This window comes from Callorhinus ursinus, unplaced genomic scaffold (assembly GCF_003265705.2).
Source record: "Callorhinus ursinus isolate GAN/ISIS: 27379988/994484 unplaced genomic scaffold, GSC_fseal_2.0 scaffold7, whole genome shotgun sequence".
NCBI lineage: Eukaryota > Metazoa > Chordata > Mammalia > Carnivora > Otariidae > Callorhinus > Callorhinus ursinus.
Genome location: NW_027397069.1, coordinates 50,562,618 through 50,585,777, shown reverse-complemented (window position 1 = coordinate 50,585,777; position 23,160 = coordinate 50,562,618). Strand labels below are relative to the sequence as shown.

Sequence of the window (23,160 nt, the reverse complement as noted above, 5' to 3'; positions counted from 1 at the left end):
ATACTAGGTTTGAAGCTTGGTTCATCATTTAATTTAAGTGACTGACCTTGCTGCTGGTCCGGTGTCATCTTCTTCAGATTCTTGATTTTCTTCTTCGTATAATGAACTACTGTCCTCATCGCTGTCTGAGGACTCTGAGCTACTGCTTTTATAATTAGGGGGCAGAGCTGGTCCTGCAACTAAAGAAAATTTCATGTGTAAGTCCTAACCAGCCACAACTGTTTCAATGAACCCCCTAGCTGACATCTTATATTTTCTTTTCTGAAATTCACAGCACTTGCTGGCTATCACTTATTACGAACTTGAATTTCATTTGTTCCTGTTTTGTGTGCACTGGTTTTGTCTTTCCAACTCCAGGAGGGCAGAAATCGTGTCTTATGTAGTATGAGATTCACAAAAAAATTAATACCCAAACTTGTAACTATAACAATGACATATAACTTCCCTGACATCTTACAATTTTTGCATTGGTTGCCATTTTGGTTGGTGCAACTGCCAAGATAGTTTGATGAGTTTTTGTTCTTACAGACAGCATTTGGTAGACAATATTTAAGGCACGGTGCTAACCAAGCAACAAATTTGCCATTCCATACTCTAATGTATCAATCACCAAAACTATCCATTCTGGTTTCTGATTAAGAACCACCACTTTAAAAAGTATCTTTCCTGGCATCACCATAATTCTCCATAATTTTCTCTCCATAATTCCAGTTTCTCTCCATAATTTCTCTCCATAAAAATCTCTCCATAATTTTTTTTTTAAGATTTTGTTTATTTGTCTGAGAGTGAGTGAGAGAGAGTGAGAGTGAGAGAGAGAGAGCATGCACAAGCAGGGGCAGAGGGAGCGGGAGAGGGAGAAGCAGATTCCCCTGAACAGGGAGCCTGACTTGGGGCTTGATCCCAGAACCCCGGAATCATGACCTGAGCTGAAGGCAGACGCTTAACTGACTGAGCCACCCGGGTGCCCCTCAGTTTTCTTTTTGAGATGATTTTTCAAGCAGAAATAAAAATTAGAGTCACTCTAAGCTTTACTGCTTACTAGTAGAGACACAGAGAAGAAAATGAAGCTACACCAGGATGGGGATGCCAGGGAGGGGGGTGGGAGTCTTCTGGACCCACTCACCACAATGACTTACTCTCACTTTACAACTTAGCAAAATTATAAATTACTGCATGATGCCAATGCATGATGTCATGATGTCACACATGTCTATGTAGAACCTGAGTAGTGAGGCTCAAACTCTACTGCCACAGTTCCCAAGCTTGGGTGTTTATCACAATTGCCAAAATCTTTAAAAAAAAAAAGATTCCTGGGCCCTTTCCACAGAGATTCTGATTCAGCTGGAGTAGGGCATGAAAATATGATTTTCTAAAGAGCTTCCTTGATATGCTATTAATAACAGCAAAAACCTGAAAATAATAAGTGTAAGAGAAATAACATGTCTTGAGTTGTGACATGCTATGCACTTTTAAAAAAAAGTAATCTCTACACCCAACATAGGGCTTGAACCCACAACCCTGAGATCACGAGTTATATGCTACACTGATTGAGCCAGCCAGGCACCCCTTCTACATCCTGTTTTAAGATAGTCACATGCAGGGGTGCTTGGGTGGCTCAGCTGGTTAAGTGTCTGATTCTTTTTTTTTTTTTTTAAGATTTTATTTATTTTTCAGAGAGAGAGAGAGAGAACACAAACAGGGGGAGTGGCAGAGGGAGAAGCAGGCTCCTTGCAGCTCATGACCTGAGCTGAAGGCAGACGCTTAACTGATTGAGCCGCCCAGGCGTCCCTAAGTGTCTGATTCTTGATCTCAGCTCAGGTCTTGATCTCAGGGTCATGAATTAAAGCCCTGCTCTGGGCTCCATGCATTAACCGTTAACTTATTTAATTCTAAGGTAAGTAGTATTATTTTTATTTTTCAGATGAGGAAACTGAGGCAGATAACAACTTTCCCAACTTTACACAATTCAACAAGGGAGTTGGGATATGAACGCAGGAGTCTGATTTCAGAGCCTATACCCTTAATCACTATTACTGGACAACATTCAACAAAGAGTCAACATCCATCCATCCAACAAATACTTACTGAGTAAATACTTCTCTTCTACAAAAACAACATAAAAAGGAAACAAACATAAAGAGTGACTGTGAATATGTGGGAAAGTAACTTTAAAGAGGTCAGGGAAGGCCTCTCAGAGAAAACATCTGAATGGAGACTTAAATGATGAGATGACAATGGCCATCCAACTTGTCTGAGGAGAGAACATTCTAGATGGAGAAATAGCGAGTGCAAAAGTCCTATGGAGAAAACAAGCTTGGTATGCTTGAAGGACAAAAAGACTTGTGTAGCTAAAGCCAAGTCAGTAAAAGGACAAGATGAGGCTGGGATAGTTTAAAGGGGCCAGACTGTATTCTCTGGAGTCACTCTTTGGCTTTGAATTCCAGCTTAGCTGCTAACTAGCTGTGTGATTTGGATGTTATTTATTTATTAAAGATTTATTTATTTGGGAGCGAGAGCATGTGCAAGCAGGGAGAGGGAGACTCTCAAGCAGACACCCCCCCCCACCCACGTGGGAGTCTGACACAGGACTTGATCTCACAACCCTGAGATCATGACCTGAGCTGACCAAGAGCCAGTTGCTCAACCGACTGAGTCACCGAGGTGCCCCTGGATGTTATTTAACCATCCTGTGTTATACTCTTGATCTGTAAAATGAGGTTAATAATATTTCCAATCTCACTAGGCTGTTGTGAAGATCATGTCAGTTAACACATGCAAAGCATCTAACACAGTAGCTGGCATACAGTAAGCACTCAATACATACTAATATAAGATGTGGTAAGGAGTTTGGATTTTAATAACAGGCAGTCACTGAGAGGTTTTAAGTCTGGAGAGATAATCTGAATTACCTTTTTTTTTTTTTTAACATGTCTGCTTATGGACAATAGACTGGGAGATCGGGAGCAAGGGAGACAAGTTAGAAAGCTGGCAAGAAATGGTTTGATTTCCAGCATAATTTGAAGGAAAGGCAAAGAGGACTTGCTAATGGTCTGGATGAGAGAAGTGACGGGCGGCGGGGGGGAGAACTTGAGGATGAGTCTTAGGTTTATGGCCTGACTGGCTAGCTAGGAGGATGGTAACTCTATTCTCTAATATGGGGAAGACTAAGAGGGAAGCAGGTTTGGGGGAAGAGTCAAGAGTTTGTTTTCCACATCTTTTTTTTTTTTTAAGCCTTTTTTTTTTATTAAGATTATTTATTTAAGTAATCTCTGCACTCAACATGGGATTTGAACTCATGACCGCAACATCGAGAGTCACAACTCTTCTGACTGAGCCAGTCAGGTGCCCCGAGAGTTTGCTTTTCACACTGTAAGTTTAACATGACCACTAAACATGTCAGTGGCACTTCCAGTGGTACTTGGGTATACTGGTATAAAGCTCAGGGGAAAAGTTAGGGCCAGTTTTGGAACATTTGGTCAATTTCTGAACCTTCTTTTCCTATCCCCTCTTGATGTATTTTTATAGAACAAATACTCAATATACAGTAAATTGACTTAAAAATCCAAACTTTTATCTTGAAAAATTTGATGCATTTTTTCCCAATATTCTTCTATATGTCATTAAATAAAGGTAGGAATTTTAGAACACACTGAACTAGTAATATAGCATGCCTAGAAAATAACAATCAAGCAGCAAAAAGGGGAAAATATTAAGAATTCAGGGATAGGATCGTGTCTCCAACTCCTGTTCAAGAATGAGTGAAGTTAGCATGTGAGTGTTCCCCAACTATACATGGAGATCATATCTGACTTGCAACCTTAATGAATAATGTCTTCGCTAATTTCTAATTATCTCTTTATGTATATTAATTCCTAGAGAAAATACCTTTTAGACTATAGCGAGAAGGGGAGGCTACCACCTTCCATAAATACACTTCTTCAAAACTCTAGACGTCACAGCTTGACCACGAAGACTAGAGGATTACATTTCCCTTTCATAGTGATTGTCTCTTACGTCTTCCTCTTCATTCTGCATGTTAAAGAGAAGATTTTTTTTCTCTTTTGCTTCCATCTTTTCTTTTATGAGAGTGTTACCAATGTAATTTGTCAATTTGACATTAACTGGCTAATTTTGGATTGGTTTGGATCAAGAAGAGATTTTATGGGGCGCCTGACTGACTCAGTCCGTAGAGCATCTCTCTTGATCTCAGGGTTGTAGGTTCAAGCTCCACGCTGGGTGTAGAGATTATTTAAAAATGAAATCTTAAAAAGAAAAAAAGAGATTTTACTATTCTTTTAGACAGTTCAAATGATTAAAAGACTAAATGGTCTAAATATGTGCTATCCTTGGTTTTATAACTAACAGATAAATTTGCCTTAAATTTTTATGTTTTGTTTTCTGCCTTAAATTTTTAAAGAAACAAGTGTGTCATATAAAAAAGAAAATAGTTAAATAGGTGAAGAGAAAAACTCATCCGAGAAGAATGCAAAGCCTTATTTCTTAAAAATGATCTCAGGAAAAATAATGTAAAAGAGTGAGGCTCCACTTGGGTTGTATCAAAGGAAATAACTATTACGTAATGAAGTAACAGAATATTAAGAGACAGTGACCTAAAAAGGAAAAAGAATATTGAAAAATAAGTTGGTATAAGCCACACTACAGACTTTCTAATAAAATTAAGGACACACCTGGCTTCACTTTTTTATAGTTATCCTTCTTTAGAACCCTATAAATTGTCTCAAAATTATTTTAGGCACTTGTAATGAACTACTTCATCTCTGTCCTAAAACAATAATGTTATATTATAATTATTAGGGTAGCTCTCCCACTGCAATGGTAATTTTACAAATAGGTAATAAATTCCATGAGAATAGGGGTTACGCCTTTTATTTCATTATTTTCCCCTTGTAACATCTATAACACGAAATTATGCACAGAAAAAAATATATTCGGTATGGTAAATAAGACCTCATTATAGGGGCACCTGGGTGGCTCAGTTGATTAAACATCCAACTCTTGATTTCTGCTTGGGTCACGATTGTAGGGTCATGAGACTGAGCCCTGCATCGGGCCTGCACTGGGCTTGAAGCCTGCTTGGGATTCTCTCTCTCCCTCTCCATCTGCTCCCCCACCCCAACCCCCATGTACACACACGTTCTTTCTCTTGAAGAAACAACCTTCATTACAGATCAGCTATGGATTCTGATTATAGGGAACACTAACTTAGAACCCCAGTTAAATGAAATGTTATTCCCACCAAAAGCAATCCCATTCTTCTCGTTAGTAGACTTATATACAATAAAATTGTACTCCTTTTTATGTTTTGAATTTCAACAAAAATTTATGAAAATTTGTTTTCTCTCTTATTGTATACATACTTTCACACTAATCTTGATTTTGCCTGTTAACCTGCAAAGCCTAAAATGTTTACTATCTGGTCCTTTATAGGAAAAGAATGCTGATCCTGTGACAAGATTAAGCACGGAAATATCAGGGGCGCCTGGGTAGCTCAGTCGTTAAGCGTCTGCCTTCAGCTCAGGTCATGATCCCAGGGTCCTGGGATCAGGCCCTGCATCGGGCTCCTTGCTTGGCGGGAAGCCTGCTTCTCCCTCTTCCACTCCCCCTGCTTGTGTTCCCTCTCTTGCTGTGTCTTTCTCTGTCAAATAAATAAAATCTTTAAAAAAAAAAAAGCACGGAAATATCAGTAAGGAGAACCCAACTCCGTCTTTTGTAGGGAATAGACAGTTACGTCAGACAATGTTTCCTAGAGAAAGTGATGGTTGGGGTAGGGCTGAAGGATTCAAGTGACTTAGCTGGTGAGGACTGGAGGAAGGGCAGTCCAGGCAGAGGCAAAAGCATCTCCAAAGAACTGGAAGCATAAGGCCTACCACATTTAGAAAAACTGAAATGTGATCAGGGGGCTGGAACCAAGAATGGACAGAAAGGAGGGATCCATGGGGTTAAATGTTACTGTGGGGTCAAGCAAGGTCAGGACTAAAAAAGAGTGCTTTGGATTTTAGCAAAACGTGCAGAAAAACAATTGGTGGGTGGTCCTTATTTATTTTCACAGTGGATTTAGTGACAGCATCCTCAGCAGACTGCCAAGAACAGAAGCCAGAATGTAGTGGGTTAAGAAGCTACAATGCAGAGGGTAAGGAGAAAATGGAGAAGATTCAGAGAGAAAGCTACAGGGGAATGTAGAGTAGAATTTTCATAAAGATGGGAAAGACTGGAATGCTTTGGTCAAATGCTACAGGCAAAGAACCCTGAGAACAAATAAGGGAAGGGATTCAGAGTAAAAATGGAAGGCTTAGCTTTAAAAGAAGGTAGTGTACCTTTTCTACTGTAATCAAAGGGAAGACAAAAATGCAGGGCATACATTCAGGAAAGTTTTAGGCATAGTGACAGAAAACTGAGGAAGATCTTTTAAGATGGCATTTATTCCTAAGCAAAGTAGAGGGAGAGATAGTCTCAGAAAGGAAAAGAGGCTTTTAAAAAACCATGGTTGATAATGGGAAAGAGCTGCATGGGGAAGCCTCTGAGGATTGCTGGGCAGAGCTGAGAACCCAACTGGGGAGGGGACTGTAATTTTTAGTAACATTAGCCTGTGGAGATCTGAGGTTTTTTCTAGCAGCATTTGGAAGGCTGGAGGTAGGCTCATGAGAGGTCAACATTTGGATTCATCCAGAGCTGGGTTTTTGCCAGATGGGTTTAACGGAATCCTGAATGGGTAAGACAGTTGAAAATACTACAAGAGACGGGATGAAGTGATGGATCGTGAAGTCTAGGTCAAGCAGGGGCAGAAGTGATTAAATGGAGGAGCCCAAAAAGGACAGAGGGCAGAGAGAGACTGCATAGCTTAGTGATGTTTTAAAACAAAAATAAAAAAACAAGTATAACAGGAATAACTGAATGAGAATGATGACTGAGTAAGGGATTCTTGCTCTGAATGAAATATGAATTTAAGTCTTCAGAGATGGAGGAGTCCAGTGTGTGATTACAAATACAGCTGAAATTAGTGGAGGTGAAGGTCACTGCACATGAGGAATCTGGAGTTGGGGTCAAAATAGCCAAGGCTCCATGTAGGTTCCAAAAAGCAGCATCTGGAGGATATGGCCTGGTCTTGAGAAAACATTTCCCCCTACAGTTTTTCTAATGACATGATCTGAGGGGACATTTCCCAGCATTCAATATTCTAGAGTATTTGAATAAAGTTAATTTGTTCCATCTCAGACCTGTGTGCTCACTCCCTCCTCCGAATTCTATCAGTGATCTCTTTCAGGGACGTAGCTGAGTATGAGGGACGCAGGGCAGATATCCAACTGGGTTTCTGGCGCATGCTACAACATTGATGAACCCGAAGACATTATGGTAAGTGAAATAAACCAGTCACAAAAAGACAGATACTGTATGATGCCACTTATTTTTTTTTTTTAAGATTTTTATTTATTTATTTACGAGAGAGAGAGAGAGACAGAGAGTAAAGGCAAGCTGAGCAGGGAGCCCGACGCGGGGCTCGATCCCAGGACCCCAGGGATCATAACCTGAGCCGAAGCAGACTTTTAACTGACTGAGCCATCCAGGTGCCCCTGTATGATTCCACTTGTATGAGAGACCTAGAGTAGTTAAATTCATGGAGACAGAAAGTAAAATGGTGTTTGCCGGGGGCTGGGGGAAGTGGGAACGGGGACTCACTGTTTAATGGGTACAGAGTTTCAGTTTTGCAAGAGGGAAAGTGTTCTGGAAATGGATAGTGGTGATGGTTGCGCAATGTGAATGCACTTAATGATGAATGATACATTTAAAAATGGTTAGCATGGGGCGCCTGGGTGGCTCAGTTGTTAAGCATCTGCCTTCAGCTCAGATCATGGTCCCAGGGTCCTGGGATCGAGCCCTGCATCGGGTTCCCTGCTCAGTGGGAAGCCTGTTTCTCCCTCTCCCACTCCCCTGCTTGTGTTCCCTCTCTCGCTGTGTCTCTCTCTGTCAAATAAATAAAATCTTAAAAAAAAATGGTTAGCATGGTAAATGTTATATATATTTTATCAGAATGAAAAAGAAAAAAACTAGATGCACATATATGGCCACATGATATATAAAGGTGACATTACAGTATCATGGAGAAGGGAGGGTGATGGGTCAATTGGATATCTGTGAAGAAAAAAATAAATCTTCACCCCTATCTCACACCATACACAAATACCAATTCCAGATGAACTGCAAATATAAATGTGAAAGCTAAAACAATAACGCTTGTAGGATAAATGAAGAACAACTCTGTAACCTTAGAGGAGGAAAGGACTACTTAACTAGGGTACAAAAAGCTCTAACCATAAAAGAAAAAAAAATCTTAAAAATCAGAATATGTTAAAATTAAAACCTTCTGTTCATCGAAACATACTGATGAGAGAATGAAAAGGGGAGCCAGAGAATTAGAGAAGATATCTGCAACACACATAACGGATAAATGACTTGTCAAAACTATGTAAAGAACTCAATAGGTCAGTTAAGGAAAGGCAGACAAATCAGTGGAAAAATGAACAAAAGACTGACACACATCCGCATTTCCAAGAAAAATATGAAAAGGTAGTGAACTTCATTTGTTATCAGAGAACTGCAAATTAAAACTACCATGAGATACTGCTAAACCCACAGATTAAAAAGACAGAAACAACTAAGTGAGAGCATAGAATCATGAGAATTCTCATCCAGGCTGGTGGGCGTGTAAACTGGTACTACATTGGAATCTGTTTGGCAGTATCCACTAAAGCTGAATAGATGCATATCCAGTGATCCAAAAATTTCAAAAGGAATGCAACATGTGTTCACTAAAAGACATGTACTATAATGCACAGCAGGACTTTATTAACTGCCAAAAATGGGGAACTACTCAAATGTCCATCAAGAGTAAAATGGGTAAGGAAATTGCAGAACATTCACATAATAGACTGCTAGACAGCAGTGACAATAAACAATCTGTAGTAACACCCACAATAATTCATCGACATGATGAATCTCACAAAATAATGTTATGCCAAAATATAAAGCCAGTTACAAAAAAGTTCATATTGTATTTTTCCATTTACATACAGCACACAAAACCAATCTATGATAAGTCAAGACAGTAGTTCCCCTTTGGCTGAAAGACGGATGGGGAGGCAGGTAGTGACTGGAAGATGGCATCAAGGGAAGGTCTAAGGTGCGACCGAGTGTATTTCAAGGATACTGGTACTGATAAACTTTTTAAGAAACCAGACAGAAGAAGAATGAGATAAAAAGTATCTCAAGATGTTTTGGCAACAGTTTTAGGGTCAGCCATCTAGGAGGTTATGAGGGGAACAGAATTACAGTGGGGGATTTTATGTGTTAAAAATGACATGATGTGTGCAAGAGGTTGTCCGTGGTGAAGAAGTGGCCAACAAATATCTATCATGGATCTCCTATGCTCCAGGCAGAAGGAAAACTTGGTCAAGACGGGGGGGGGGGGGTACATACACACACAGTGTTAAGTGCTGAGAGTGGGGGTGAGTAGAGAAGGAATACACATAAGAGAGTGGTCAGAGAAAGGAGTACCTGAAATAAATGCTGCAGAATGATGGAAGTAAATCATAATAAAAGTACCTGTTTGGGAGATAGTGGTTATTTACCTGCAAATCCTGCCTTGGTTTAAAATCAGGGAATATGGTGAACCAAAAAACAACATACATGTAGAAACCCAACTAATAAACCTGGTTAACCCCACTTTTCTTCAACTGTAGTTGAAGGGGTCCTTCCTTACTAAAAATAAAAATATGACTTGTTAGCCGTTATAACAGAAAGGAAATCTGGAAGAAAATCTCTAGGTGGAAACATGCCACCCTTCCCCCCCAGTTAAAGAATGAAAATTAGATTAAGAAATCGGAGGATTAGGGGCGCCTGGGTGGCTCGGTTCCTTAAGCGTCTGCCTTCCGCTGGGGTCGTGATCTCAGGGTCCTGGGATCCAGCCCTACATCGGGCTCCCTGCTCAGCGGGGCGTCTGCTTCTCCCTCTCCCTCTGCCTCTCCTCCGGGCTTGTGCTCTCTCTCCCTCTCACTCACTCTCTACTCTTTCTCAAATAAATACATAAAATCTTAAAAAAAAAAAAAAGAAATGGGAGGGTTAGTTTTCCAGCTTTAATCTTTTCAACTTTGGTGTCAATCTGTCTACAAATTAGAACAAACATTGAGGGAGATAGATAGGAAGCATTTATTTGGTAAGTGCCCACTCTGTTAAGGGGAGATCATACTGTCACGGTGAGGCAGATATGTCACAGGTTATTTTTTTGAAAGAATGTATTAAATATGTAATTAAGTAGAAGAAAACCCCGTGGGGGAAAAAGGAAGGCGTAACAATTCTTGGGAGAGTTTGGAAACGCTTCACTGACATTTAAGTTGGGCCTTGGAGAATGGAGTAGGAGCTTGTCGGGTATGTCAAGAAGTGGAGTGAGGCCAGAAAGACCCTAGAGAATTGAACGGCGCAGCTGGGCTGTGTGTGTCGGATACAATGAGAGAAAGAGGGGCTAGGAAGGCAGGTCGGGGGATAGGGAGCAAAGCATCTTCTGCAAGAGCCAAGAGCATCACACGTCAGAAAGCAATATGGCACAGAGATAGGAGCACTTGGCTGTGTTCTAAATCGGGCTCCACCGTTTACCCGCTGTGTGATATGGGCAACAGCCTGGGCCTCAGTATTCGCGTTTGTAACATGGAAATAATCTTTACCTTATACAGTTGCTAGATCGTTTAGCACAGGGTCCAGCCCATTCAGCGCTAAATGAGAATACATCATCGTTGTATGATTACCAGCCCCCTCACCTCCCCGTGACAGCTAAAGAAGCAAAGTTAGCTCGGGCCGGCCGCGCCCACTTGCCACTGCTCCGCCCTTTCAGGCCTTAGACCTCTATTCAGAGAGTGGGGCCGGGCCAGAGAAAGGGCGGCCGGGCCTGGAGGGCAGCGTGCACGCCGCCGCTTACCAGGGCTGGGGTCTCGCTCCTCGTCCTCTGCTGTCCCGCGGGCCTTGAAGCCGGGCGGCAGCGCCGGCCCGATCAGATCCCTCGCCATCCGCGGTGGCGGACACGGGTCAAGCATACAACTCTAACCACGCAGTCAAGTCTACCCCAAAAGGCAGCCCGGGATCCGTCGCAAACGCAGGAAGTTTTTCCGGCGCCTACCAATGACGTAGAAGCCCGTGGTTGGCAGAGTCGTGTAATCGCGAGAACGGAAGTGACGCCTAAGGCTTGTTCCACATTCGCATGCTAGGTTCCCTACCTGGCGGGAGGCATGGCTGAGCCGGCTAGTGGTTTCGTGACTTCTGCGGCGTGGTTTCCAGCATCCGAAGGGACCTCCACGTTGGGGCCTCTGAACGACACTGCCGCTCCGCGGGACAACTGGATGCTCTGGGCAATGCTGCCGCCGCCACCACCACCGCCTTCGTCGTCGCCTCCCGTAGCAGGGTCACAGCCTTCCTCAGAGGAGCAGCCCCCCCAGGAGGCCCAGGCTCTCCCCGAGGCGCCTCCTCCCTTCGACGCCCAGATTCTTCCCGGGGCACAGCCTCCCTTCGACGCCCAGTCCCCCCTTGATTCTCAGCCTCACCTCAACGGCCAGCCTTCCTGGAATTTCCAGGCTTCGACATCATGGTACTGGAGACAGTCTCCTGGTGTTTTTCCTGGGCATCAGAACGCTCCGGGTAGGCTGTTATCCTCTCCTTATCACCCCTTTACTTTCCCTCTCCCACCTTCCCCCTTTTCCTCTCTCTACTTCTGATTCTGCCCTGCACTCTTGGAGTCTGTTCATTAATGTCCACAATTTGTCCCACAGTAGTGTTTTCCCCGCCTATTCAGTCGGTTCAGCAGTTAGGATAAAGCAGTGTGTATTAGAAGGCAATGAGTGCCACGGAGAGAAACAAAGCAAAGAAGAATGATAGGTAGTGCAGTTTTAAATGTCAGTGTGGTCATAAACAAGGTGACATTCGAGCAAAGACTTCAGGGAGGTGAGGGGTCAGAGCTGTGGTGAATAGGGATGCAAGCAGGATGAACTGAAAGTGCAAAGACCTTGAGGCAGGAGCTATGGATCAGAACCAAAGCCCGTGTGGCTAGAGAGGAAGGAGCCTGGGGTGGAATTGTAGATTGGGGAAGAGGGCAGACCTGCTAGGGCCTTGTAGATGATGGGACTTTGACTTTTTACAACTGTGATAGGTGTAGTGCAGGGGAGTGACATGATTTGATTTATATTTTAGAAGGATTAATGTGGCTACTGATGGGAATTGACTTAAAGGGCAACGAATTGAGAAGCTTTTGCAGGTTATCCAAGTGAGAGATACTGGGGGCTTGGACCAGATGGAGCTCAGGAGGTGATGAGAAGTGTTGGATTCTAGATCTGTTTTGAAGGTAGGGTAGGGCCAACACGATTTGCTGAAGGATCAGATATAAGGTGTGAGGTAAAAATGAGACAAGAATAACTTAAATTTTTTTTGCCAAACAAGCAGAAAGGATGGGAGTGGAACAGATTTGGAAGGAAGACCAGGAGTTGAGTTTGTGTGAAATAGAGATATTGAATAATAGGCTGTTAGTTTGTACTTTCCAGGGGAGATTTGTGGCTGGAGCTGTGAATTTGGGTGTCATCAGCATACAGATTATATTTAAAGCCACGAGATTGTTAACTTAAAACCGTTCTCTAACTGCATAAGATTTAATTTACATTAACTTTAATCCAAATCAGTGTTTACTGTGTGCCAAACGCTGGGAATAGGAATGTGCCTAAGACAGTTCTAAGTCAGATGAGATGGGCTCATAAGTGTAAATCAGTGCAGCGTGACTGGTGATGGAGGTATGAAAGGTGATTTCAGAGTTTAGAGGAAGTTGGGGAAAGCTTTTGGAAGAAGTGTCTTGGGAGATGTTTAGGATTTAGGAAGAGATACTTTTTAGACAGGGCAAAGAGGTGTGAGTACAAGGTGAGTTCTGAGAATTGCACTGTTCTGGTGTGACTGAAGCAAAGTAAAGTGGAGGTATGGGGGGAAGTGTAGGATGAGAAAATAAAACGGGTTCTCATTAAAGGACTCTGGGAAGTCATTGGTAGATTTTCCAGCAGGATTGTGACCAGTGGAGGATTATTTTTGTGGTGTCAGTGTGCAGGGTCTGTTGGAAGAGAGGGCTTAGGAACTGGAAGACAATGGGGGAGGCTGTCAGAGTAATCGAGGTGAAAGATAAGGGTTTCAGAGTTGGGTCCTGGCAGTAATATTTCACAAGGCTCTGTTTTCCTGGGATAAAATTGATGCTGAAAGCACTATATTGGGATTTTATTGTTTACATTTCTAATGTTTGAAATAACTACAAGAAATTTCATCAGGTTAGAGTGGCCATTCCTTTCTTTGACACCTAAAGCATGTATGGGCATGTAATCTTACCAATTATATATTCATTTGGTAGATAGTCTTAATCTTTGTTAATTTGTTTGAACTACTTTTCTTCTTAGAAGAGGTAGGTTTTACTCAAGTATTTGTGACATGTTAGGGTAAATAAAAATTTAAAAATTGTGTAGTTGGAAATATTTATGGATTTCTTTTTGTTTTTTAGTTAAACATCCTTATTTTCCACGAAAATATGATCCAAAGTTCACTGATGTCAACTTCCCTCCCAGTAGAAAACAGAAAAAAAAGGTATTTTTAAAGATATTCTTGAATGTGACACTTGGGTCCCTATGTCACTGTTTCATGCCTTTTGTTTCTATTACAATGGTCTCAGTGTTTTGCACCCATTTTTGACACAGTGAGGCCTTGCTATAGTAGGATCTTTAAGGATCTTAGCTTTAAGTAAAAACTTTAAGCAAAATCTTTTTGAGAAATAAATGGAGAAATTGTAGAAAAAGAAAACAATCCATTTCAGTATATTTTCATGAATAAATATAATTGAGAACTACGATTACTAGTAAATGTAAATGTTATTAAACCTTAGTGAACTAAAAAAAAAATGTATATATATACATGTACATTAGCGAATTGGGATAGGAAGGATGGAATTTAGGGAGAAGAATGGAAATCCAAACTCTTCTCTTGTAAAATTGAAAGTATGGAGTTAAGAACAAATTACAATGACACAAACCTTTTTTTTTTTTTTTTTTACAATTTTTCTTCATGACATGGATTTTTTAGGGACAGATATTTCTGTGATTAAAAAAAGCATTTGCAGTAGTTTTTCTCGTGTTAAATTCAATTAAAATTAAATTTAATGTTAATTTAAAATAGTTTATAATTAGTTTATCTTCTATGCCTGAAGTAATGTCTGAAATTGTTCAGACAGGGTTTGTATTATTATTGTTATTTATTATTTATCTTAACTCACTGTAATGCTTCATTTCTTTTCAGTAGTGGATATTTATCATTTTTATGAAAAGAGTTATTTTTTTTAAATCAGGATCAACTCTTGGTTATGCTTCAGAGACCAAATCTTAAAAATAGGCTTCTTTTATTCTTTTTTTTTTAAAGATTTATTTATTTACTTTAGAGAGGGAGAAAGAAAGAGAGAGAGAGAGAGAGAGAGCTTACGCACATGTGTGCACAGGGGGAAGGGGCAGAGGGAGAGAGAATCTCAAGCCGACTCCCCACTGAGCATTGAGCAGACCGGGGCGTGATCTCAAGATCCCGAGATCATGACCTGAGCTGAGATCAAGAGTCCTGGACACTGAGCCACCCAGGCGTCCCAGGCTTCTTTTATTCTGATGAAGCTTATCAATCTGGTCTGTTTTAAGGTGTATAAATGTCAGGGTGCCTGGCTGGCTCTGTTGGTAGAGCATGTGACTCTTGATCTTGGGGTTGTAAGTTTGAGCCCCACACTGGGTGTAGAGATTACTTAAAATCTTAAAAAAAAAGTAATGTCATTATTTTAGAATGAGTTGAATAAAGTCTACAGCATGAAATTAGTATCGTTCATTTTGGCATGGCAACTATGTAGCTAATACTAAGAAAATATTGTGCATATATAATGTGTTAACATAATCCCAACATTAAACAATGGGAGACCATTTCCTATATACTCTGTCATTGTAGTAATTTTTTTTGTTTTATGTTTAAGCATAAAAATAGCAAATTTGGAACAAATAACTGACCTTTACTAAATGATTCTTTTTTTCCTTTTTGGGGTTTAAAAAAATGTGATATATTTGTTTTTCCTAAAAGTTGAAATGCTGTTTTTACCATGAATATTAACTATTAGATCATTTTGACATATGCTGTACTTTTAATTAGATTACCAATTTGAAATCTACTCACAGACTATATTAGCTCTACTCAGATTTAAAATTTCTTTATCATGCCTGGCTTTTCCTAATATACTTCCTAAAAATAAAATAAAAGAAACAGAATTATCCCTTCATTAGAAATGTATTCAGAAGTTTCTCCCACGTACAGGGGTTATGTGAAAAATCAAAGTACATACCACCGGAAGGATAGTTATATTTTTATTATTGATTAAACATTTTTTATCAAAAGCCTAATGCCTTTCTGTTTTTATTTGCAGAAAAGAAAGGAACCAGTTTTTCATTGTTTTTGTGATACCTGTGATCGTGGTTTTAAAAATCAAGAAAAGTATGATAAACACATGTCTGAACATATGAAAGTAGGTTTTTCTTGGTTGCCCTGAAATTTATAGAAAAATGGGTATATTTGGTAGAAATTTGAGCATTTTTCCTTAAAAGTTTATAGTTTTCATAGAAAAGTTGTTTGATTACTTGACAAATTGAGACCAAGACCCTGGGATGTGCGGTTTGAGGGTGGGGAGCCCACTGCTTCAGGAAGAGGCAAGATGGCAGCAAAGAAGGGGGGTCTGACAGCTGTGTGTGTGCACCTCCTCTGTTTTGTAAGAGTGTTGGGCCTCGCCTCCAGCTCCTCTGTGCACCTTTGTGTGTTTTTTCCCCTTCAAGGCTGCCCTTGACCGTTTAACCACACCGTAATTTGCCATGGCCCATCACTCTCTAAGGATGGTCTGGACCTTATTAAGTACTTTTAAGAAATTTTTAATCAGAATGTTCTTAATTTGGAAAGGTTCTTTTCAATTAATAGGAATGCCCCTTCAACTTTAGGAATTAGGAAAATTTTATAATGTTGCTGATGTCATGCATTTACTAAGTAGAGAAGTAATTGATATATATTACTGTTCTATATGCTTTGAGGGTGTCATTCCTTTTTAAATACAATCCTGTTTTGGAGTGCTGTTTGTTTTGCTATGGACGTAAGTATGGGATGATAACACGACGTAGATGGGATAACTATGTAATTCAACCAGATTATGTCTGAATATGTGGTAGTTGGGTAAATTTAATATGGAAAACATTGAATGGTCTTTTTTTCTAAACTCTTGCAGTGTCCTGAAGTAGATTGTTCTTTTAGTGCCCATGAGAAAATTGTCCAATTCCATTGGAGAAATGTAAGTTCTTGTGTGGGTTTTTTTTTTTAATTCATGCTCTTTTTATTTCATTGATTTGCTATCTTCACAGCTCTTCATTTACATAGCCTAATAATAAGTAACATTCAAGGAGTACTTTGTACTTTGTATTATTCAATTTTATCCTCACAAACCACTATGTGAAGTAGATAGATACTGGCCAGAGTTAATAGATTAAAAAAAAAAAATGACTGCTCAGGGCCTTAGTGCTGACTCTTGCACTTGAGTTTCTTGACCACACATTCTATATGTGTTTTACTGCACTGTGCTGCTTCAAATCGTTCTGTGTATTCATTATTTCTTTAGCTACCTCAATCAGTTTTGGTTGGTAGGTCATTCATTTGGGTATTTGATGTCAGTTGAGAAATGGTGACATACCTGCTTTGTAACCAGAGTTATGTTACTCCTTTTTTCTTTATCAGCACTAATCCAAACAAGAAATTACTCTTTTTCCTTTAAAGGAGAAGTCGTAATAATGGATAGATAAAACCTGCTTACTTTGTTTTAAAATTGTCTCTGCTAGTAAATTTAATGTTGAGTACAGAGTCTCCATTATCCCCCATGATACTGGAAATTTACTCAGAAACATACAATATGAGGGCGCCTGGCTGGTTCAGTTGGTGTAGCATGTGACTTGATCTCAGGGTTGTGAGTTCAAGCCCCATGTGGACATGGAGCCTACTTTAAAAGACAAAAAGTTAAAAAACAACAACAACAAAAAAACGACCAACACATACAATATGCTTCCTGATGTTCAGCAGGCTTTTTCTCCCTAGATGCATGCTCCTGGTATGAAGAAGATCAAGTTAGACACTCCAGAGGAGATTGCAAGATGGAGGGAAGAAAGAAGGAAGTGAGTCAAGAGTTCAGAACTAGTGAAATAACTTTCTTGTACTGTGGCAAGGCTGAGTACTTCCAAATAATGCCCGTTCTGGCCCTAATGAGTAATTTGGAAAAGGAAATAATGGTGTTTTTTAACATTGCAAATATTCCTCTGAAAATGACTAGTACTAATTTTGCTGTTCTTCAGAGTTGGTATATAGTGAATTTGAGATTGTTACTTGATGTTTTAAAAATAAGCATACAATTTTTCCTAGGGTAGTTTTGATTCATTGAATTCCCTTACAGTGTTGGTACTAGGGAATGTGGCTGTGAGCTATGTTATATGAAGTTATTATTGAATAAGTTTTGAGAGGACCTAATACAAACTCTTTGTAAATAACTGGTGTCATAATGGGACCATACTCTACTCTTTGAGGGGAGCTACTACATGCCAGCTATGTTAGATGTTCAGTGCTCAGACAATCATGAGTGGGTGCTCTTATTAAAAAAATACATAATACTTTGCTATGTTTTTCTTTTGATTTTTTTTTCCCCCAACAGAAGTTTGTAATGACTGCAGTATGCTAGGTAGAGGAAGTATAGCAATGATACATGGGTTTATCCTTAATTAAAAAAAGACCAGGAATTCTTTCCTATGAGTAATGGCTAAGAAAATTGAGCCACAGTGTGACTTGTGGCTTTATGCTTATCAGGGAAGAAAGTTTCATAGAGGTCTAGCTAGAATATTCTCATGAAAACTCCCAGGAGGACACTCTTTTACTGTCTTCTCAGAAAGGAATATGACAGCTCACCCTAAAGCCAAAACTAGGCAGAATTATTAGAATGGTTAGATGCATTTTTAAGTCAGATGTTTTTCTGGAATTAAAAAATGAGGAGAGCCTGAGATGAGAAAGGGGATAATTATCTTCTGAGGTCAAGAAAAATACTTAAAACTCTTTGGACCGGCAGGTCAAATTTTTGCTTTGTTGAACTTAATTTTTTAGTTTATTTTTAAATTCAACATTTTTATTTATAATGAATAATTTGAGACCGTGTTGATGTTATGAAAAGAGGATGTTAGTAAAATTATGGGTATTATCACCACTGTCATCATCCTCAAAGTCTTGGGTATGTGAGTAAGATAAGCTTGATCAGATGCCCAGCAAACAATAAAACATGACATAGCATGTTTTATTAGTTTGTTAATATGTGCTGTGGGTACAATGTGAGGTGAGTAAATGTATAAATGAAATACACCCCAGGGCATCTTAATGCTTTTATATAGCACTCACTGTCTCACTTTTAAACCTCTTAAAATACATGTTTTTGGTTTTTTTTTTAATATTTGAGTATAGTTGGCACATAATGTCATATTGGTTTCAGGTATAAAGTGTAGTAATTCAACAAGTCTGTGCGTTATGCTGTGCTCACAAATGTAGCTACCGTCTGTCACCATACAACACTATTATAATACCATTGACTACATTCCTATGCTGCACCTTTTACCCCAGTGACTCACTCATTCCATAACTGGAAGCCTGTGTCTCCCACTCCCCTTCACCCATTGTGCCCCTCTCTCCCCCCCACCGCCCCTCCAGCCACCATGAGTTTGTTCTCTGTATCTATAGGCTTGACTCTGCTTTTCGTTTATTATTTAATTTGTTTTATTTTTCAGATTCCACATATAAATGAGGTCATGTGGTATTTGTCTTTCTCTTTCTGACTTATTCCACTTACCATCATTCCCTGTAGGTCCATCCATGGTATCTTAAATTTTTAGTTTAGATCCATTTACATATGTAGTGTCGTGGCAGATATTATACTGTTAGGTGAAAAAGTTAGTGACTGCCCTTTAAAACTATAGAGGTAATTCTATGGGAAGCCAGCATAAACATAAAGATTTAGAACCAACTGAGAACAAATAGAATTTAGTCAATGTGTGTATAAGTATCAGTTATGAATATTGTAAAATGCAGAGATGGATGAGGGTGAAGGGACAATTAGAAGAATTTAATTTTTAAGCAAGTGGAGTCTAGCCAGTCAGCATGGACGTGGTGGATTTAATAGAATTTTAGTCACATCTTTGACTAACAAATGAAGGCGTTTAGGCCACCAGGGGTAGAGTATACTAGAATGCCTTTTTCTCTTTATCTCCTTGGCAGAATCTTACTATCTTGAAAGACCTGTTTCAGATGTCCCCTGATTTATCACTCTCTTCTTAATCTTCATTTTATCTCAGTGCTGCCAGGGTGCTAGTCTGTAATAAGATGAGAAACTTGTATCAGAATGTAAATTGATACATTTTTTACTGAGAGAAAATCTTGGTAGGAAAAGATGTCAGCTGATTAAATATTTTACTTCATAACATAGTTGGTTTATATTCTGGCATCAGCATGTGGATTGGCTGCCAGTCCACAGACCACCCTACCCTAAGGCACTATTTACTACCTCATCTGTGACTAAGTAGTTTATGAATACAACCACAGTAGCATCTGTTGCATTATATCAGTTATCCCTAGTCTTGGACATCTTTGGTTCTGCTGCACTTTGGGCTGTTCCTGGAATTTAGTATGTGGAGAATAAATATTTGTGGATTGACTTTCTGTTAAATGGTGCAGGGTAGGAAGACCCAGTCTCAGCATGAAGGGAGCCTAGCCAATTGCATAGTCAAACTTAGAAGTCAGAGTAGTTAGGACCATGACATGGTTTGACTTAGTGAAGAATTCTGAAGCATGGCATGTTGAAGCATCCTGCTCCATTTAGCTGGCTTCTTTATATATACAATTTTTTTCTCCTCACAACTCCCTAAGTATATGGTTATTTTGTTTTGTTTTTTGCTTTGCTTGTTTGTTTTTATCAATAGGTTATATCTTTTTATCATTTTACACAGAAAAATAATAAAACAAGAAGAATTAACTCCATTTCCTGTTTGATACTTAATTTTTGAAGAGCAGATGCTGACGGTGTTGAAGATTGTATCCTGCTAGATGGGGTGGAAGTGACCTAAGTGCTAAAACAGTAGGCTATTCCCCTTGCTACTTAGCCCTGACTTTGATCAGTTGGAAGTTAGTGCAGCTCATTGGTGCCAGGCCTTTTTATAAATGTTTAATTCTTTTGAAGAGGATGACAATGGCTCCTAGTCAGCATAGATTATAAAGCAGTTAGGAAGTTAACTAAGTTGTTGAATCTTGCAAGTTTTGAGTTCACTTAAGTCAGTAGGAAAGGTCTGAGATGAGTTTCTAATTTGCCAGCTTTGGTTCTCTTATCTCTAGTGGCTGTATAAATTGAATCATGAACTCTGAGAAAATTAGACCACTATTAATAATGGTCACCACTTTCTTTCTTCCTTTTTTTTTTTTTTTTAAAGATTTTATTTACTTATTTGTCAGAGAGAGAGAGCGGACAGGCAGGGGGAGTGGCAGGCAGAGGGAGAAGCAGACTCCCTGTTGAGCAAGGAGCCCAATGCAGGACTCAATCCCAGGACCCTGGGATCATGACCTAAGCTGAAGGCAGACGCTTAACTGACTGAGCCACCCAGGTGTCCCAATGGTCACCACTTTCAATGACTCTGTTCTACAAGTCTAACTATTTCACTTTCTCACAATCCTTCCCTGCTTCTCAGCATGTAGTCTGGAGGAGTACGGTGTTTCTTGGCAAAGGGAGGTTGAGCTGAACTCAGATCTTACTAGGAAAAGATGAGGGGAGGCAGGGATAGTATCTAGATGGATGGGCGTGTTCAAGGAACTTGAGTATGGGTAAGAGAGGATAGAAGTTCTTGGAAGATGGCAGTGATACGGACAGAAAGAACTAGGTGGATATAGAACATCTGGGAGGTAAATGGGCACTCTTCGGAGATTGAATGTTAAGAGGTTGAGGAGGAAAGGTTTTGAGGAAACTTCCAGGTTCCTGATGTGAGCCCCTCTATATAGTGAATCCTGGAAGAGGGTTTGGATGTATTGATTTTGGACATTGTTGAGTATGAGGAGATTCTGAGATATTTATTTGAAGATGTTGCATAGGCATTGGGTCTTGGACCAGACTGGGCTGGAGATATATATTTTTAAATAATAAGGTTATAAATATAAAGACATTCCCCCCAGAAAGAGAGGATAGAGTGAAAGAAGACAGCCTAACAGTAAAAATCAGTAAGACTGCCAAGTGAGAGCTGGAGAGGTAGAAGAAAACTAGGAATATGACATGTCATGAAAGCCAGTAGAGGGGAGGATTTCAAGAAGGAAGATGTGATTAGTAGTAGCAGTGTAGTTTGCTGTGGAAAGGTGAAATAAAACAAAAAAAGTGACTGATTTTGTGACAGGTAGGGCCTACTTGATGTGGACGCAGATGATTGCTCCTTCACCCTTCTTTGAATTTCCTGCCATCTGTCTACACAGCTCTCTGCAGTTCTAACACCCTCCCCAGTGACTCGTAACAAGATGGGTTGCAGTGGGTTGCAGTTACCTTTGCTACCTGCTGTTGGCATATTAGATGCTCCAACAGAAGCGTGTATACTTTGAATTCCTCTGACTTTTTGAGACTCATAGCTTATAATAAATAGTTCATTAGGGCCTTTTTATATTCAGATTTCCTTCACCTCCATGCAATTTTAGCCACTCACTTTCATGATCACAGTCTGGATTTTATACTCTGGATTTTTGCCCTGGAAATTCTAAAGCTAGGCATACTCGTCTTTCTATAAATTAAAAAAAAAATTTTTGTTTTGTTTTGTTTTTAAGTAATTTCTACACCCAGTGTGGGGCTTGAGCTCACAACCTTGATCAAGAGTCATGTGCTCTACTGACTGAGCCAGCCAGGTGCCCTTGGGCATACTCTTTTTGATCATAACTTCCATTCTATCCAGTTCTCACTGTCACCTCTACGTGGTCTTGCACTAGTCGAGACTTCCCATCCCTTACCCCCTTTACTTTCTTCTGTCATCCCCTCTGTCTTCACCTCCCTACCCAGTTTGTTTGTTTGTTTGTTTATTTATTTATTTATCAGACAGAGAGAGTGAGCACAAGGAGGGGGAGTGGTAGGCAGAGGGATAAGCAGACTTCCTGCTGGGCATGGAGCCTGATTCGGGAACCGATCCCAGGGCACTGGGGTATGATCTGAGCCAAAGGCAGATGCTTAACCGACTGAGCCACCCAGGCGTCCCTTTATTTATTTTTAAAAAAGATTCATTTATTTTAGAGAAAACACGTGCATGCGTGCACAGGTTGGGGGAGGGGCAGAGGGAGAGAATATTCAAGCAGACTCCCCACTGAGTGTGGAGCCCCACTTGGGGCTTGATCTCACGACCCATAAGCTCATGACCTGAGCCGAAACCAAGAGTCTGACACTCAACCGACTGTGCCACACAGGCACCTCTCCTTACCCAGTTTAACTCACTTCAGCTACTCTGGTCAGTATCCCAGCTCCCTTATTCCTTTATCCTTCATTGCACCTACCTGGCAAAATCTCAGCTCTGGCTCAGTTGCTAAGTGCTGTTCAAGAAAATCACACAGTTGAAGTGTTCTCTGCAAGCGAATACTCAGCAGTGCTATCACGCTTAAGGAGCTGACTTGACTGATGAGAAGGTTATGTTATTTTCTTTGTACTTGTGCAAAATTGTATGTTCAACAGGCATATATTTCTTAGTTATATAGGTGACTGTAGAATAAAATAGAAAAATAAAGTCGTTAAACTAATTGTATTTGTTTTCGCCAACTAAAATGCCAGTGAAGACAAAGCTCCTTGAAACTGGCAGTCAGGATTCTGTAATGTGGGCTTAACATGTCTTTTCTGATTATTCCTACATTACTTGCTCATAAGAGCTCTTTCTCCTAGCCAGACTCGTTATTTAGCATATCCCAAACAGGGTTTTTGACCTTTCAGCCTCAGTTTTGTTCATGCTC

The 23,160-nt window shown here is 40.0% G+C and overlaps 2 protein-coding genes across 3 annotated transcripts in view; one reads left to right on the top strand and one right to left on the bottom strand.

Moving 5' to 3' along the window:
* GPALPP1 (GPALPP motifs containing 1) overlaps positions 1–11,173 on the bottom strand; it is a 39,717-nt gene extending 28,544 nt beyond the window's left edge. The window contains exons 1-2 of one of the 2 annotated variants that reach the window (XM_025874955.2): positions 10,985–11,173; positions 47–179 (exon numbers count right to left, since the gene is read on the bottom strand). In XM_025874955.2, coding sequence (XP_025730740.1) covers positions 47–179; positions 10,985–11,099 — 248 coding nt within the window. In that variant the 5' untranslated portion in view covers positions 11,100–11,173. The remainder of the gene's footprint in view (positions 1–46; positions 180–10,984) is intronic. The other variant, XM_025874954.2, reaches the window with a different exon arrangement.
* A 51-nt stretch (positions 11,174–11,224) lies between these two features.
* Positions 11,225–23,160, top strand: part of NUFIP1 (nuclear FMR1 interacting protein 1) — a 47,717-nt gene continuing 35,781 nt past the window's right edge. Inside the window, exons 1-5 of the mRNA XM_025874849.2 lie at positions 11,225–11,697; positions 13,583–13,665; positions 15,521–15,619; positions 16,364–16,426; positions 17,221–17,297. Of these exons, the coding sequence (XP_025730634.1) occupies positions 11,292–11,697; positions 13,583–13,665; positions 15,521–15,619; positions 16,364–16,426; positions 17,221–17,297 (728 nt within the window). The 5' untranslated portion in view covers positions 11,225–11,291. The remainder of the gene's footprint in view (positions 11,698–13,582; positions 13,666–15,520; positions 15,620–16,363; positions 16,427–17,220; positions 17,298–23,160) is intronic.